General features: G+C 45.1%; 1 protein-coding gene across 2 annotated transcripts in view; it reads right to left on the bottom strand.

The window, feature by feature from the left end:
- The window catches only part of ndrg3a (ndrg family member 3a), a 34,323-nt gene extending 19,126 nt beyond the window's left edge, over positions 1-15,197 (bottom strand). The window contains exons 1-2 of one of the 2 annotated variants that reach the window (XM_085776280.1): positions 14,950-15,197; positions 562-645 (exon numbers count right to left, since the gene is read on the bottom strand). In XM_085776280.1, the coding sequence (XP_085632406.1) occupies positions 562-618 (57 nt within the window). In that variant the 5' untranslated portion in view covers positions 619-645; positions 14,950-15,197. The remainder of the gene's footprint in view (positions 1-561; positions 646-14,949) is intronic. The other variant, XM_085776282.1, reaches the window with a different exon arrangement.
- Between the last annotated feature and the right edge of the window lie 1,480 nt (positions 15,198-16,677).

Below are 16,677 nucleotides of genomic sequence, written 5' to 3'. Positions count from 1 at the left end.
TTAACTGGCAGACAGCCCCGACAATGAGAAATACACGAGGAGGCCAGAGGATGATGTGAGAAGCTTTCATCTACCAATGAGTGTTTTTTTCCCCCTTCCACATCTGTTTTTGCTGTCACTCACTTCCAGCTCTCAAAAATTAAGAGTTCACTTTTTTTCCAGATTCTCCTTTGATCTCACTCCATTCTTGCTCGCCTGTCTTACGTTGTACGCCACTCTTTTCTTCCTCTCTTTTTTGCCTCTTTCCATCGACGATCTCTTTTTTTTTTGCTGTTGACTTGCTCCCTCGTTCTCTTCCTTCTTTTCTTTTCCCTCTCCACAGTCGAGAAGATATGAATAATTCACTTTGATGAACAGGACTGCAGAGTGTGCATGTCTAGTGTATTAGCGTATGTATTTGCCTGGGAGTACCGTATGGGGTGCTCATCCACTTTTCAAGCACACAATACACAAGTCTGCTCACTTTTATGTGTATGTGTGTGTGTGTGTGTGTGGTTATACAGATGTGTTCAGGCGGATAGTTGTGTGCCTTGTCACTGTCCTGTTCTCACAACAACTCACCTTATTGGTCAGCAGCGGCTTGATCTCAGTCAGCTGTACATCTTGCAACTCATCCATCTTCCTCTCTGGTCACTGTAAACCACTCTGCAGAAAAAGGAGAAGAGATTATACTCTAATGACTTCCGCAGTCAGGCGAGAAATTGTGTATACTGTAAGAAGAACATTGCATTAAACTACCCCCAGTCTTTTTGTTTACAAATGAACAAGCTCATTCATAGTGAAGAAGATGTCCCTGTAAGGTCTGTTTTCATTTTTATAATGCACGCCTCAAGATGAATGATAAAAATTCTTCAGAAGTGACAGAGCGTCTGGATTGATATCTGATTTATGTTTAACAGCAGTTCTGTTTGCAGCAACTAATGATGACTTTTATCATTGTCAAATATTATTTGTCAGACAACTGTCACAACTTCCCCAAACCCAAAAAGACATATTCAAGTTCCTTTTTTTTTGTTCCAACAGTCAAAAGCAAATGACTGTATTTAGTCTAATATTTGGTTACTTGTATCAACACTAAGTTCAGTTCATGGCAACATAACCTACTCATCTGATACTGATCGATCAGTGCGAGGATGAAGTAAGTGGCTGCAGATAGTCCAGCCCTGACAATGTAATGTTCTCTCTCCCTGGGGAGGCTTCCCTTCCCCGACTCCACACTGGCACCATGTGATATCACTGTTCAAGGTAGGGGATAGAGGGCATTTTCTCTATCAATTGTTAAAGGAAAGGTCACATTCTCAGTTCAACACGGGTGCTGTGCAAACATGCACGCACACAAAGATGGATCAGGCCAGGTTTAACAAGAAGCTCCAAAAGCCCACCTCATTTGTTTTCCCCTTGAAGCCAGCCGTTTGTCCGTGCACATAATTACTGAACAAGAAAAAGAAGCCCCGTCCCCCCCTCCCCCTCTTTCCTTGAAACGGTACCTCTTCAGCCTTGCCCGTTTGCACAAGGTGAGGACAGGAAGTGGTATTGAATTACCTGGCTGTACCCAGCAGAGAGGCTCATGTTGCACATAACAACAGATGGAGCCTCCGCCTCTTCTAGGTCAGTGCTTTACAACTGGAAGACATGGCCAAATGAGCCTGCACCGCAAAACAGCCTTTTGGAGGATTGCGTTCATCTGAACAGATGCGTAGGATGCTAACACAAAAAAGCTACAAGTAAGCGAAAACGCAATTGGGCAGAGGACTAGCGTCGACAATCACTTCCTGAGTTGGAGCCAAACCTTTTGGAACGACCTTGAGCGGCTGGTATCAGATAACATTCAGGCTTAGACAGTAATGAGTCTTGCAGCCAACCAACGGCGGGAGGTACACCAGCAATGATGACATCACGGCCGGTCTGTGTTACCAGCAGTTTCATCCTCTGATTGCCTGACAGAGGTCTGAACGGACAGCTGCCTGTTGACGTATGAATCGGGTCACAGGTCATCCTGCTCTGGCAACAGACAGCACCTTGCTTGGGAAAAAAACTGGGGAAGCAGATGGATGCATGCAACTGAGCACAATCCTCAAATGACATAAAACGGGGGGTAAAAAAAAAAAAAAAAGTAGAAAAATCAAGTGTTGGAAATACTCAGCCATCAGCATGGGGAGTGAAAACATGCCCAGCACAATCCCTGCTGACAAATCCGGCTCAAGGGTGGAACTAAATAATATTTAGACAAGTGAACGAGGAAAAAAGAAAAACAAATACTCTGCGTGCTTGAGCGGATTGAACGTATTGGCCGGATCAATCCAACACTTCCTCAGGCTGTCACAGAAAGTGGGATGGAGGAGGCAAAGGCCGCTTTAATTGTAGCCGGCTAGCCGGGTAATCGAGGTGTTAAGGGGAGAGACGGGGTCAGGGTGGGCTTAAACCCACTGACAGATTGACTGGGTGGCTTTCACAGACCCCAACCCCACTGACCCCTTATACTGGGTAACCAGAGCAACCATCGCTCGCACGCCATCATCCTTAAGCAGATCTCACACCCCTGAACTGTGCATCCAACATATCAGTGACAACACATTTAGCAGCATCCACCACCGCCGCCGCCGCCATCGCAACCCGTTCCTACCTTACTCCATGCCTGCATTACCGCTCAGCCTGCGCAGCTGTTGCCATAGAGACAAAGCTGGTCGCCGATGTTTATTCTAAGCTGGGCTAGCCCCAAGGGAGAGATGTGAGGCGAGGAGACAAGGGGAATAGATGAGCGATAGAAATGAGAGGAACTGAAGCTCTAAACATGCTTTCAACAGTGTTTACCCCCCAGACAACCACAGAGACTCAGATGACTGTCTAGATACGAAGCTCAGTGCAGTTTCAATAGAAAATCAGGGGGTAGTCAGTCATCCCAGACGAGATGAGAGCAGGGAAATACCATCTGCAGTGTGTTGTGCAGCTTGTGGGATTTGTCCTATATTCACACCATACCATGAATGTGGAAGAGGATGAGTGGGGGGGGGTGGAGGACTGGGAGAGAAGATGATGTGGAATGAGTCCCTGCAGCCCTGACAGAAGGACCGTGTGTTGTAAAAGGGGATCGCTCTCACAAATGGTCTCCCTGTTACCAGAGTCTGTTTTACTCAGCTCTTCCGCTTCGGACCGAGAAACACGCAAATTACATGGCTGGCTCTCACACATGATTTCCCTTGTTGTCTGTTCTTCAGGTCCATTTCCTTCCACAGAGTGCAGCTGCCAGCGGGGCCTCGCCGTCGTCTCAGCGCTAAATATTATGCCACGCAGCGAGGGACCGAGGAGGAGGAGGAGGAGGGGGGAGGAAGGGGCTGTGCTAGGTGAACAAATGACAGCAGAAACAAATCGTGTCAGAGGAAAAACCATGTGGTCCCTTCTGCGCAGCAAAGGTCAGCCTTCATTACAGTCTAGTGTCAGCGCTGCCTGGAGTTTCCCGTCCTAAACCCAGTGTCTTCATTCATTGAGCGATCTGCAAAGGCATGCTGAATCTGTCAGTCCAACGGGTGGATAACAACTTATTTACTTCGCCTCCCCTTCTCTCTCTCTCCAGTCGTGCTGCCAATCTCACAAACATCCTCTATATGTACTGCTGGAAGAAGAGAGAGGACATGGCTTTACCTTAATGCTGAGGCACGGGCGCCAGACTGCATGCATGTGTGGATACAGAGGCGTGTGCCAAAAACACCTACTGTAGATATATGATATCTGTGCCAACAAAAAGGAGTCCTGTATAGCTGCCATGTCAGCAGACGGTGCTGAGTGATCGATGAACAGCTCCTCCTCCTCCTCCTCCTTCTACTTTTCCTGCCTCCCTCCCACATCTTCCTCCTCCTCCTCCTCCTCCTCTGTGCACTCTCTCCCTGTCTTTGTCGATCCGTCTCCAGCTCACCTTGGGTCGTCAGGCAGTCTGGTCGGGCTGCATGATGGACGACTGAGAGCCCAGCTGTGATGGTGACCCTCCCTTTAGCCCGTTCAATTAGTCCTCTTTCCTCTTTATTGCCATGGCAACCGTGACTTCAGAGTCACCCGCTGCCATCATCGTTCCCGTCACGATCTCGACGACTCTGACCTCCACCGGTCACGGGTCGACCGAGGTGAATGTCACCGCGATGACCTCGTATTAACCTGGGTCTGCGACGTCCCTATGGAGACCCTGACTCAGCCAACAGGCATGTTGCCATGGTGATATGAAGCTGGAGCGTCGCGTGTTACTGTTCACACATTGTCACCCTCGGCAGTGGAGAGATGTGTCCAGCAGCAACTAAGGTGAGGGTGGTGTGACAACCTGCTATTTGACTTCATCTGCTGTGCAAATCATTAAAAAATACATATACATATAAACATTAATGAGGCACAAATGAGAATAATAAAAAAAAAAACTTCTTCAGTCATATCACCTTTAATGCTCTGGCTCTGATTTAAACAGACATTACTGAAGCGGTCTGCATGGATAGGTGCAGCCTGAGCAAGACCAACTTTCTCAGTTAACCTCTTAATGCACGCCCCTATTTTTCATGTTTTTTGCCATAACGCCATGCCCAAGTTGTGAGCAGCACAGATCCCACATAGTTTAAGATTCAGAGATGTGCCTGGTATCATTGTAAAGGTAACACTCTCAGGATTACTGTTAAGGTGTTTTTTTTGATTCTGTGACTTTACTGACAAAAATGGCAAAGGTTAGAATGATTAAATTGTTTCCCCGCCCATAAGTTTGCCTATAGAATGACATGGGTACAGACATTCAGGGACCTCTCAGCAGGCTATAGACACAATTAGGCCACAGCCACAGGTCTTGGCTTCCTGCAGTCCAAATTTCAAGTCAAAAGACCAAAAGAAACAAAAAAAATACAACCGCTAAACTCCTGGCACGCAGTAGAGGGCGCACCCCTAAAAGCAGTGGATTATAGAATTATACACCTATCTGCATTGTGTATTTCTATGTGGCGGAGCGGGTGGTGCGCACGTCGGATACACGAGGGTTTGTTTATCAGCAACCAAACGTGATGGCGTAGTGTCATACACCGTTGAAAACCTCAGACTATTGGCTAAAAGGTTATCTGCTTCATTTCACGGACAATTTCTATTGGCTCAAGCAGCTGTCAATCAAAGTCACGTTGTCAGTCTCATCGTCACGTGTCCTCATTGGCTTTCGAGACATGTCCCGGCCCATCATCGCCACCGATTGGCTACTGCGTGGTGTCGTTTGAAGCAGGAAGACCTCACGGATGTAAACATTCAGTCACATGTAGTCACAGATCACCGTGCAACTCGTAAAATGCGGTAACGGGGCCGGTTTTTGTTTTGATCCGCGTGTATTACGTTACGCATTGGACTAAACACATGGACATATTGAGGAAAATACTTCGGTTAGAAGGAAACGGATTTCATATTTCACAAGCATGGGTACTTGGCGAGCTGTACAAACGGTCTTGTGTCATAAGATGGTCGCTGTAGATCAGCTGTGGATAAAGGGAAGACTTGAAAGGTATGTACGCATCATACGTTAGCTTAGCGGCTAGCCGACCTAACTGCTAATCCTGTTAGGGCTGTGAGCAACCAAAAAAATCATGGGTGGTCTTGAATTGATCGGGGCGATCTAAGCTTTCTAACAATGTATAACATGAATATATATGCTTAAGGGCTGCTGTTAAAAATGTTCGGGAGTAATTGATGCTAGCGCCACCTTCTGGAGCCGTACCGTGGGCGGTACAGCGTGCGTTAACTGGGTAGAGGAGCATCTCAGTCCCTGTACACACGGGTGTTTTACCCCAACACACAGATTACGAATGTATTAATTCACAAACATCATGGTTTATTTATTATATTTACTCATACAATCCCTTGATGTTGATCAAACTCTACTTGAAGGATGTTTTTTAAGTCGTCCGCCAAAGAGTTTCAAGCTTTAAAGGGACTATGAGGAGTTTTGGAAAGCGAAGTGTTGTCACACTACATTTCCCATGAGCCTCCGCTTGGACCGACGGACGAAAGGAAAAAAATTTGCCAAGGATGTTTTAATTAATCAAGAATGAAAGTCGGAGGTTCGAAGACAATCAGATACCGTCGTAGTTCTGACCATAAACGGCGATTTGGCGGCGTTATTCCCATGACCCACCGGGCAGCGTCCTGGAAACTGAAAGTAGGAAATGCCAGGCGAGTCGACCACTAAATAATAATAATAACAAAATAACAATAAAGACAAAACGATATATTTATCGAAAATGGACCCATTGTGGGTAACGTAGATTCATCCACATTAATATGAGACTCTTTTATAACCAAAAGCAAACTCCTCGGGGTCTCTTTAATTTTCGTTCAGATTAATATCTTCAATCTCTAAAATGTACAAACTGTTTCTCTTTCAGTTTAAACGTCTGTAAATTTACAGCAAAAAGGGAATTTGATAGTGAATTGTGAACAACGCTGCGGGAACTGTTCCAGACGAGACAAAACAATCACTTGGCTACAGGGAAAAAAGAGTTATAGTCATCATCTATTCCTCCTCCACATCAACAACACCTCAGTATGACTGTAGTTGCCCAGCCGCTGCATGAGGTGGTGACAGCTCTACAGAGGCTAAATGTGTCCCACTTTAGGAGCTGGATCCTCCCAAGTCCAAGCCAACTACAACTCTCTCAAACAAGCCTTTTCTGTTGCCCAAAGATGAAGGACGCAACTGATGTAACTTTGTAGCTCAATTCAAGAAACAAACCATATATTTGCATCAGCATAATAAGAGCAATAAAAGAGCACTACAATTAAAAGTTGGAAAGATATAGCCTACACAAGCTTCAAAATGACACAGAACATAATCATTCTCCAAACTGTTCATCACTGGGTCCTAAACTTTTCGTATTTTTCTTCCTTGTGAAATATTTTTGACATTGCAAAGTAACAAAAAGAGACAATATTTTTGCCTGCTTTAATGTGAGTCTTTCTCCCTTCGGGGTAAAGGATTAAAGGAGTTCAGTCAGGTCTGGGTAGCGTCTGAAGGACACACCTTGCTGGGCGGCATCCATTAAAAACATCCAGCCTTTGATTTGGGACACAGCTACAGACAATTACCAACCGCCCAGCAGAAGCAGTGTCCTCTGCCCGTCTGCTGTCTCTGCGAGCCAAATTATTCTAATGACACAGAGGAACACAAGCATGTCTGTCCTCAACTGGAGCCGCGGTCCTCAGCACTTCACCAAGCTTCACATCACAAGAGGAAAATAGGGCATCACAAATTCCAGAGATGCCGCCCTCCTGCCAACCGTTCAGACAGTCGGACGTCTATGTCCTGTTCCCCCTGAAGTGCTTTTGCTGTCATGGCTGCAAACAAGTGTAAACAACTTGTTCCTACACAGTCATCATCAGTGTGGTCACACCTTACTTACCCTTTGACTGGGAGACTTTTCCATCCAGGGGTACGTCACTGGAAATGTCTTTCCCCTCCAACTTTTCATAACCAGGCCAAGCCAGCGTTCACAGCAATCGGCCCCGGAGTAAAGCTAATGGACTGTGACAAGGCTCAGTTCCAGATTACTGCTCTAACCTGAGCCATTCGGTAAGAGAATTAGAAAAGGAAAATTCATTTGTTTGGTATTTTGGCCCTCGCCTCCCCCCACCTCCTGTCAGGTCAATAACAACATGACTGATAGAAAGGATGGTTGAATTTTATTCAACCCATTCAATTCTATTCTGGAGGCAAGGGACAAGACCCAGGAGGAAATCTGATCTGCCAGTTTGCTCTTTTGTTCTCCATCACGGAAAAGCTGACCTATAGCACAGAACATTCCCTGCTGACGCTGTCAGCAAATACACACACACATGAACGAGCAGGGAGACCAGCAGCACACACACTCACACTTCTCCCCATGCTTCACGTCTACTTAATTAAATGACAGCTTGCTGTCCTGAGGCTCCATCATGCTCCTTACAGATTATATGATTCCCCTGATAGCAGCTGACAGATCTTTCTTCCTTCTTTTGACAGTGCAACAAAAACTACGCTGAGATATATCTCTGAAGTCTGTCTGGTCTATTCTTATATATTTTCTCACCTCAAAATGCAACAACACCCGTCTCTGGTTTTGAAACGAAACACTTGCTGAGGTTCATTTTGAGATGCTGATCCTGTTCAGGTTTAAGAATATGCACAGACGCTGCATATGCCGATGACCACTGAGGAGAAGACAAAGTAAAAATATCCTCTCAACGAAGACAAAGGGAAATCAAGACAAAACAAGTGACTCACTCTGCCAAAGAAGTTATTTTAAGACATTTTATAGGAGAAACTGTTCCTTCTTAAAATATCAACCTCCTTGTTTGATCCCTCCAGGATTAAAAAGGTCTAATAAACGCTAAATACTGCATTACAATGATTGACTCATCCCTCCTTTGGAAAGCCGAATCTGAAGGCACACTCTCGGCCACCATCGCATTTAATATCCTGAGCCTGGAGCCAGTCATAACTCAAAATGCAAGTGATAAAAATGTAGTGGAGGTTGTACTTGCCCGGACGAGACATGGGATATTACACACACACACGGGGACAATTTTGCAAGTGCTGCTGCTGTGAAGTTATAAGAAACACATACACATCCAATAGCTGTCACGTGTGGGAGGAGACTTGTGACCTTGTCTTCTGGGTTGTGATATTCACTCAGTCAACGCACGCATATTTGTCTCCTCAAAAAAAAAATCTGTATAATAGATCGCAGTCGCACAGTTGCATTCTCCATCTTTTTATAGGGGAAACCCTCGATAAAAAAAACCCCAATTTTTACATCACTTGAATATTTCTGAGTGTGTGTGCGCGAGGAAAAGCCTGAATCCTCAGCAAAGACACTCATTGGCACATAGCAGCCACTGCACTGATCCGCCTGCCAAGAAGAGGATCCCCCCTCTACACACACCCAAACCCAAAGCCCGACACTCTATGTAGGATTAGGGACAGTCTCTGTTGCACTCACAACACACACATCCATGCAAACTGGTACAAGTACAAGTACGAACACGTCGTCGTCCACATTTATAGCGTATAGTAAGTACACACTTGCATTCACATATCTAATCCTGGGGGGTGGGGGTCACTGAGTGCAGGACCCCTCTCATTACTCTCTGAGGGCTTTTAAAGAATTACATTATTCTGTCAGGGGGGCACTTTATCTGCTAATGGTCTTATGAGATTAAAGAACAGCATCTGGGCTGTACTGATTTATAACCGCATATCTATTGGCATCATCAGCATGCTTCACCTCGTACATGAAGACGACGCACGCAGCCAGAGAGAGACAGAGAGAGACAGAGAGAGAGAGAGTCTCGGAGGACAGCTGACTGGCTCCCTAAATACCGCGCTGTGGTTTGTGAAATTATTCGTCATAACTTCCAGGGGCACGCTAAATTTATACTGCATTAATACAGACCCAGAGACCAACAGCAATATCTTCCACCGGTGAAGTAATGTTTCAAACCAGCAAACTGGGAAGCTCAATTTACCCATTAGGCCTGTGTCAGACAAGGAAGTGTAAGTAGCAGTTATTCATTTTGTATATGTGTATGATATGGGTCTGCCATCCCCATGTTTCTTGTTTTATATGGCTTTACAGACTCACCCAGGCATCAATGTTGGTCTTTATGTATAAGTACGGAAGTGGTCGCTGCTACCAGCTACATATCACTTTTAAGAGATTCCCGTGGGTCAGTGTGTTTTGACTCCTAGACGTGCCTGTGTCCTCTTATGATTCATTGTGATACAGACTTTAGGTCAGGTCATTCAGCCCTGGAAAAGACATCAATGGCTCTATATTACGGGAGTGTGAACAATGGTGGGAACACACACACACACACAAATGATGTCTTTCATCTTTCCTTCTACTCCACACAATAACCTGTAAAGCTCAGCCACAGTCAATCCTTTCTAATGACGATAAATAGACTAATAAGAGAAGGCAACACGGAAAGCAATTTTGATAGCTGTAGCAACATGACGCATTTCATCAATAAATCAATACGCATTAACATATACAGGTCTCACACAAAGCAACGCATCGGGGAAGGCTGGCGCAAAGGGGAAAAAAACATAACAAATAATCACTACTAAGGGGAAGGGTGGGTTGGGGGCACCAAGAGTCAGATGAGTCTCGATAAATCTGCTGTGATGGGTCAGAGAGGTGTGAGCCCGGCTGAATGAGTCTCTCCTGGCTGAGCTGCTCCTGATATCTGGCTATAAATAAGACTGAATGGCCGAGGCTGTCAGGCCTGCACTCAGTGCTGCTAATAGAGTACCTGCCCCTTCTCTGCTACGCTAGACTAGCTGCCACTCAGTCTGTGGGGATTTCCTCTGCCATGCTCACTTGTGCACACAGCACAGAGAAAGACAAAGTGTAAAAGGGATGCTAGTGGGTGTGTATGTGTGCGTGTGAGCGCGCACACCGGGGCTCAGCTGGTGGATGTGAGGGGGCAGAGCTTCCACGACAGCGGACTCCTGCTGGAGGCACAGCATGATCTGTAGGCTGCGGTCAGTCTGGCTGAAGGACAGCTGTGGACGCAGCAGCGAGACCATCTGTACAGCGTGGCCGACCGGCCGTTGGCTCACTCTCACACACCCACACACACACCCACAGCATCAGTTCAACAAGCTCGGTTGAAACATTTGAAACCACTTCCATAAAACATTAACGGAGCACAGACATGAGAGCCCTCGTGTCCAGAGACAGTAAAACCCTCCGCCTGTGTAACAATCAGACGTTGTATGGGAACACGTTTCCACATGTTTGTGTATGAATCGGTGTTTGAGTCGGTGCTAAGAGGCTGTTGCCGCTGTTAACAGAGTTGTCCATGTGGTCACACTGACTGATTACTGACAACTCAATCTCCCACAAAAACACAGAGGTGGCTCCTCTGGCGCCTTGCCTTGCAAATGCTCGCTGTGGAGGTCGGCGGTGTCCTTGGCAACCACAAGGGAGGGGGGGCTAAGCCATCCCCAGCTCAGCTGGTGGCGCCACTGAAATCGAATGACCTTTTTCACCATCATTTACATGATGGCATTCTCGTCTCATCACAACAGCCGACGCAGCGTAGAAGGCTTTCTATGTCAGTTTTAGCCTCCACTCAGCTTTTGGGGGCACGAGCCGAACAGTTGTCATTAACTTTCAATACAGCATCAAATAAGTCAAAATAAATGTGCAGAGAATTATTTCTCTCCACACGTTACACATTTTAATGTGTAACATGTACAAGTCACTCCTGACACAGAGTCGTATGGTACCCCGTCTCTCCAAGTGATGCTCCAGCCTCTGATGATTGGATCTTTACCAATCATCTGTCTGGCTCTAACAGCTTCCAGCAGGAGCGCAGCCTCGGGGGGAGGATCTTCAAACCACTGGGGCGCTGCATCTGCCATTTGCTCCCTCACAATAACAACAACCACTGAACCCTTACAAACTTTCCTGGGTGTTCCCCCAAACCCATTAAAGCAAGTAGAGAATGAAATGATTCAGCCTACTGTGAGACACTGTAAATAAAGCTGTATGCTGTTTATGTTAAAGTTTAGAGATCCAAGTATGTGGTGTTTACGTGAGTGTGTGTGTGTGTGTGTATCTGTTTCTGTATCTATGACCGACAGGGAGTTGTCATTAAGAGGAGCTGGAACACCCTCATTCTTTGCTTCCTGTTTCTTGGTATTCACACACATTCATGACGATCACAGTGACATTTTTCAGAGAGTATAGTTTGTTTTACTTTTACATAATGAGAAAGAGCTGTAGTTTAGGTAGAGGAAATCAAATCTATCAGATCTGTTAAATCAAAAGAGGAGACTGCGATTTTATGCAACGCAATGTGTCCAGGTGCATGAGGAATCGATCTTAAAATATACGTTTCTAAATGAGCAGCGGCGCTGAAGGACAGTGCAGGGCATCCAGAGGTCCAGCTTGGCTCCTTTCCAACACTTTGGATCAACAAGCTTACCACCTGTGCTCTGCCTCTCCTCATTGCCACCTGCTGATATTATTGCTGATGCTGATAGAGAAAATGGAGACAGAAAAAAAAAGAAAGTCCTCCGTCCTTCCAAGCAGGGGTGTGATCCAGCAGATAAGAGTGTCTGAAAATGTGTGGACACCGTCACTGCTTCACACAGGCCTGCCAGCGAGTGTCACTGGTGTTTTGTCATTCATCTATCTACTATATTTATAGTCAAATACATCGGTGATAGACAGCTTATAAAACACGGATAGATGGGATAGCTGCCTGCGTATACTGTTAAGACGGGGTCAAAGTAAATTGAGGAAGGCAACCTGGTGCAGATGTGAGTGAGTGTGCATCAGCTGCTTTCGCTTTGAACACTGGAAGCTGCTTGTGCTGCACCTCCAGGCCTGGTGCAACTAAAGTTACGGATACAGTTACAAAGACACAGCGGCATCGCTTGGAGCGTCAGGAGAAAAGGGTGAGACACAGAAACATAGTGTGAACATCACTCTTGTGGCTGCAGCTTTTTACAGTTGCATCTAACAAAACGAGACAAAGATATGATGTTGACAGCGGAGGTATTTCCAATTATGAGAAGAAGTTGCGGTAAATGTCCCTGTCTGGCACAGGTTATGTTTTGCCCTGCAGGGCTGGCAGCCCAATAGACAGAGTAATGCTGAGGTGAGAGTGAACACAAGGCAGACTGACTGTCAGCACAGTGGCTTAATTACTGTCTCCATCTCTCCAGTGAGCGTTATTCGCTGACATTCATCCCTGCAAGAAATCCTCTTCTACACAAGAGCATTTCTCACTTTTATGTACTCTGTAATCCCTGTAATACATCATGTGTAAATTGTAATCCAGGCTGAAAGGCACCTTAATAGTGCTGTTCTTTGACGCCGACACACTGAAATTACTTAACACCATTCGCTTACTGTATAATTTCACATATTAGCGCAGGAGTGTTGCATTGTGCTGCCTTTGTTTTCACTCAGACTCTGAAAGACTGGGGTAATTTTGGATTTCATTTCTGAGGACTTGTGGTGGCGTCTTTCCACAGTTTAAAAAAGAATACGAGAACGTCTGACAGCTTTGAAACAAAGTGTTGTAATAAAGTGCATAAACCAGTTTTTAAATTACTAAAAGTTTCAGTGCATGCTAATAGTCACAGTCTACAGAGACCGAATGAATACATTTCCCCCACAATTCAAGACGTAGAGTACAATGTATGGCTTAATAAACAACTTGTGACACTCCCATTAGTTAAGCAGTAGGTTTTTACTGTAATAATCAACCAAGAGTGGACCTGCTTCCAACAATATGGCAATAAACCTCCAGCCAACCCCCACACACACACACACACATCTACTCTGTCTGCTGCTTTCACAACAAAAAGACTGGTTTGGGGTCAACACGAAGAAGTAAAAAACAGCTATCAGTTAACAGGCTGTTATCCATTGGCTTTTCTAGTCTGAACAAACCGTCTTTGGAGACAATGTTGTGAGTGACAACAAATGCCTTGTCGTTGCGTGTTGTGTAAGCTCCATTCAATCACGTGACACCTCTGGGGGCATTGTGGGAGATCACCTGACAGAACACCTGAATTTACTACCACGACCATGAAACTGAAACACAAAATATTTAAACTATTAGATATCAGAATAAATGCTTCAATATACAGACAATGTTTCTGTGGTGCTTTATACAAAGGTTACGATGACCTTCATGGCACATGGTACCGTATTATTTAGCCTAACGTTCCTGTAAGTTGACTTTCTTTGAAATTTAAAATATTTCTAATAGTTTTACTTTGGCACACAGTGTCCTTTGAAGATATATCATGAGTTGACAATGGCTATTTTTAGTAAGGGGGAACACCTGATGCCCACTCTGTTACACTTCCCACCTGTGTGACCTTCGCATGGCCACCAGTGACATTGTCATCATTCATGTGGTGTCTGAATGGTGTAACGCCTGCGGCTACATCACTGTGATTCATCTGATTAATAATGATGGATCTGCCCAGTCTAGACTGGGGCAGCTTTTGTTGAGGGGGGGGGAGAGTAAAGCAGAATAAAGACAATTATCTATGATGAGTGAGTGATGGCAAGTCACACAACCAACACAGACTTGGGGCCTTCTTTTAGCCAAAAGGTCTCCTGTTCAAATTACAGAGAGGAAAAGAATATAAAATCATATTAATAATCCTCTAATCAATTTCAAGGTACAACTACTGCTTTATTGCACTTATTGTTATTCATTGATAACAATTACCGTGCTCCTTCCTTTTTACAGTATACCGGTGTGTGGTATATAAGGTTTATACCTCCTCCTACAGCGATTTTAGGCGTGAAATTTGAATTGTTTCCATCCATTATACACAAATCGCCACGAGCTGTTCGACTGACGTCTTTTTTAATTGTTTTAGCACAGAAATAAACGATGTAACGCGTCGTGACCGACTTCATTTCAATAAAAAATATATAGATAATTTTAAAAAAAGAAGAAAAAAATCGAATTGAAATAGTTATTGTTTCGCTGGTCGACAAATGTATCAGAAAACAAGTGGATAAAGAGACGTGCTGCACTGACTACACGAAGACACAGTGTGGTGTGGAAACAGCGGTGATGTCGCATCACTGTTGTAGAAGAGCAGCAGCGATGAACTCATTTCCAACCCAACTGCAGTCCGTCCATCCAACCGGTGTGTTCACATGTGTTTTTAATTAGTACAACGATGCTTAATTGTTCACCCCAACAAGCTGCCACCACCGCTGCCTTCACAGACGACACGATACACGGACAGTAACACGAACAGGTTGGAGGTGGGGAGTGGGGAGTGGGGAGAGAGGAGGGGGGGGGGGATCCAGCGAGCTGAGATAATCTCGTGTGGCATCGCGCACATCTGTAAGTGAGGAATAGGAGAGGGGGAGGAAAAGCTACGCGAAAACACGGATGTTATAGGATAGGACTCACCTCGTCGGTAGAAAAAAATGCGTGTCCGGACGGTTCGGCTCAGTTCCTTGTTGGATGTTTTGTTGAATATCAGCGGTTTAAAGAGAAAAAAGGTGGTATTTCAGTTCACAGTACACACACACACACACACAGGTCCTGCCTTGCCTTGCCTTGCCTTGCCCGCCTGTCGCTTCCTCCGTCTCAAACTAGTATTTCGATGTGACTCTGGGCGGAACTACACGCTGCGTCGCAGACACCGCGGAGCAGCCAATGGGAAGAGGCGCTGCACACCACAGATAGGAGCAGGAGGCAGAGGGCTCACTCCGCTCCGGGAAAACCAAGACGAAAAATGTTTTCCCCCTCAAGGCAAAGATAGAACTAAAGACAATACGTTCACTCTGAGCGTAAAAACAAGTATTATGTGCTGCAGGGGCGTAATTTATGTGGGGGATTAGGGGGGTTATAACTCTCTCCCAAAAATTAAAGCAGAAGTAAGCGATCCGGTCGTTTCGGCTAATGCTGCGTTCCAGGCAGGCTTTTGAAACCGTAAATTACAGCTTCAAGTCACAACTTACGACTTTGTAGCATTCCAGGCAACCCACTCGTGTTTTTCCGACCTGTTTTACCTGTGAAAGTGCACTATAACGGCCACTCGTAACTTCCGACCCGTGAACTCGTACCAGTACGTCTTTTTTTACAGTCTATGTACCAGATCTAACTGGTACGACTTCACAGGTCGGAAAAATACGAGTTGCCTTGAACGCACCATAACAGCCCTCGTCCCTGCGTCACCACATTCAGGCGCATCCCTTGGCTGCACACACAGCCCTGCACGCCGTTCTCTCTCCTCATTGGATAAAAATTGTAGGATACGAGAAAAGTTTTCTCCTCGGCTCAGAGCAGAGTGACTGACAGACCCGTGTTTCGGTCCAAACACTCTATGTAAGTGATTGCTGTCGGAAGATATAACTATTTAAGACTTATATTAACACAAATATTCCGCTTACTTCTGCTTTAAATTCAGCCAATATAACCCCTTAAAGGGACAACGAGGAGTTTCTATTCAGTTATAAGAAAGTCTCACGTTAATGTGGATGAATCTCCGCTACCCACACTTGTTAATGGGCCCATTTTCGATAAATATATCATTCTGTCTCTATCGTTATTTTGTTATTATTAGTGGTGGCGGAAATGCTGGTCGAGCCGACCAGCGTTTCCTTTCGTGGCGAGTCATGAGAATAACGCAGCTGAATCGCCGTTTATGGTCAGAACTACGGCGGTATGTGATCGTCTTCCAACCTCTGACTTTGATTACTGATGAATGAAAACGTGAGTCTGTCTTGCGCCGGTCAAATAATTTTACGGTGCGCGCGGAGGCTCATAAATGTAGTGTGAAAACGCTTCGCTTTTCCAAAACTCCTCGTTGTCCCTTTAAATGATCATATAATTGCAGTGAATAAAAATATCGGTAACCCTTTAATTTACAGGCCGCTAATTACATGATATTTACATTATAGTAATGTCAAGAAATAGCCTAGAAATAACAGTCAATTTCATAGTAATGTCATGTTTTTCATAAAGGCAAAAGATTATACACATGCTTTTCATGCTTTGAAATTTTTCGGGAAAGGCCAGAATTTTTCTCCACCAAGACCTTGCAATTTTTTTGGCTGTCTTGATATTATCACGTAATTAGCTGCCTGTAAAGTAAATGGTTACCGTATCTACAAGCTGGTATGAAGAAGTTGT

The sequence above is a fragment of the Trachurus japonicus genome, chromosome 5, assembly GCF_045865225.1.
Source record: "Trachurus japonicus isolate A0001 chromosome 5, Traja_1.0".
Taxonomy (NCBI): domain Eukaryota; kingdom Metazoa; phylum Chordata; class Actinopteri; order Carangiformes; family Carangidae; genus Trachurus; species Trachurus japonicus.
This window is presented reverse-complemented; position numbering and strand designations above follow the sequence as displayed.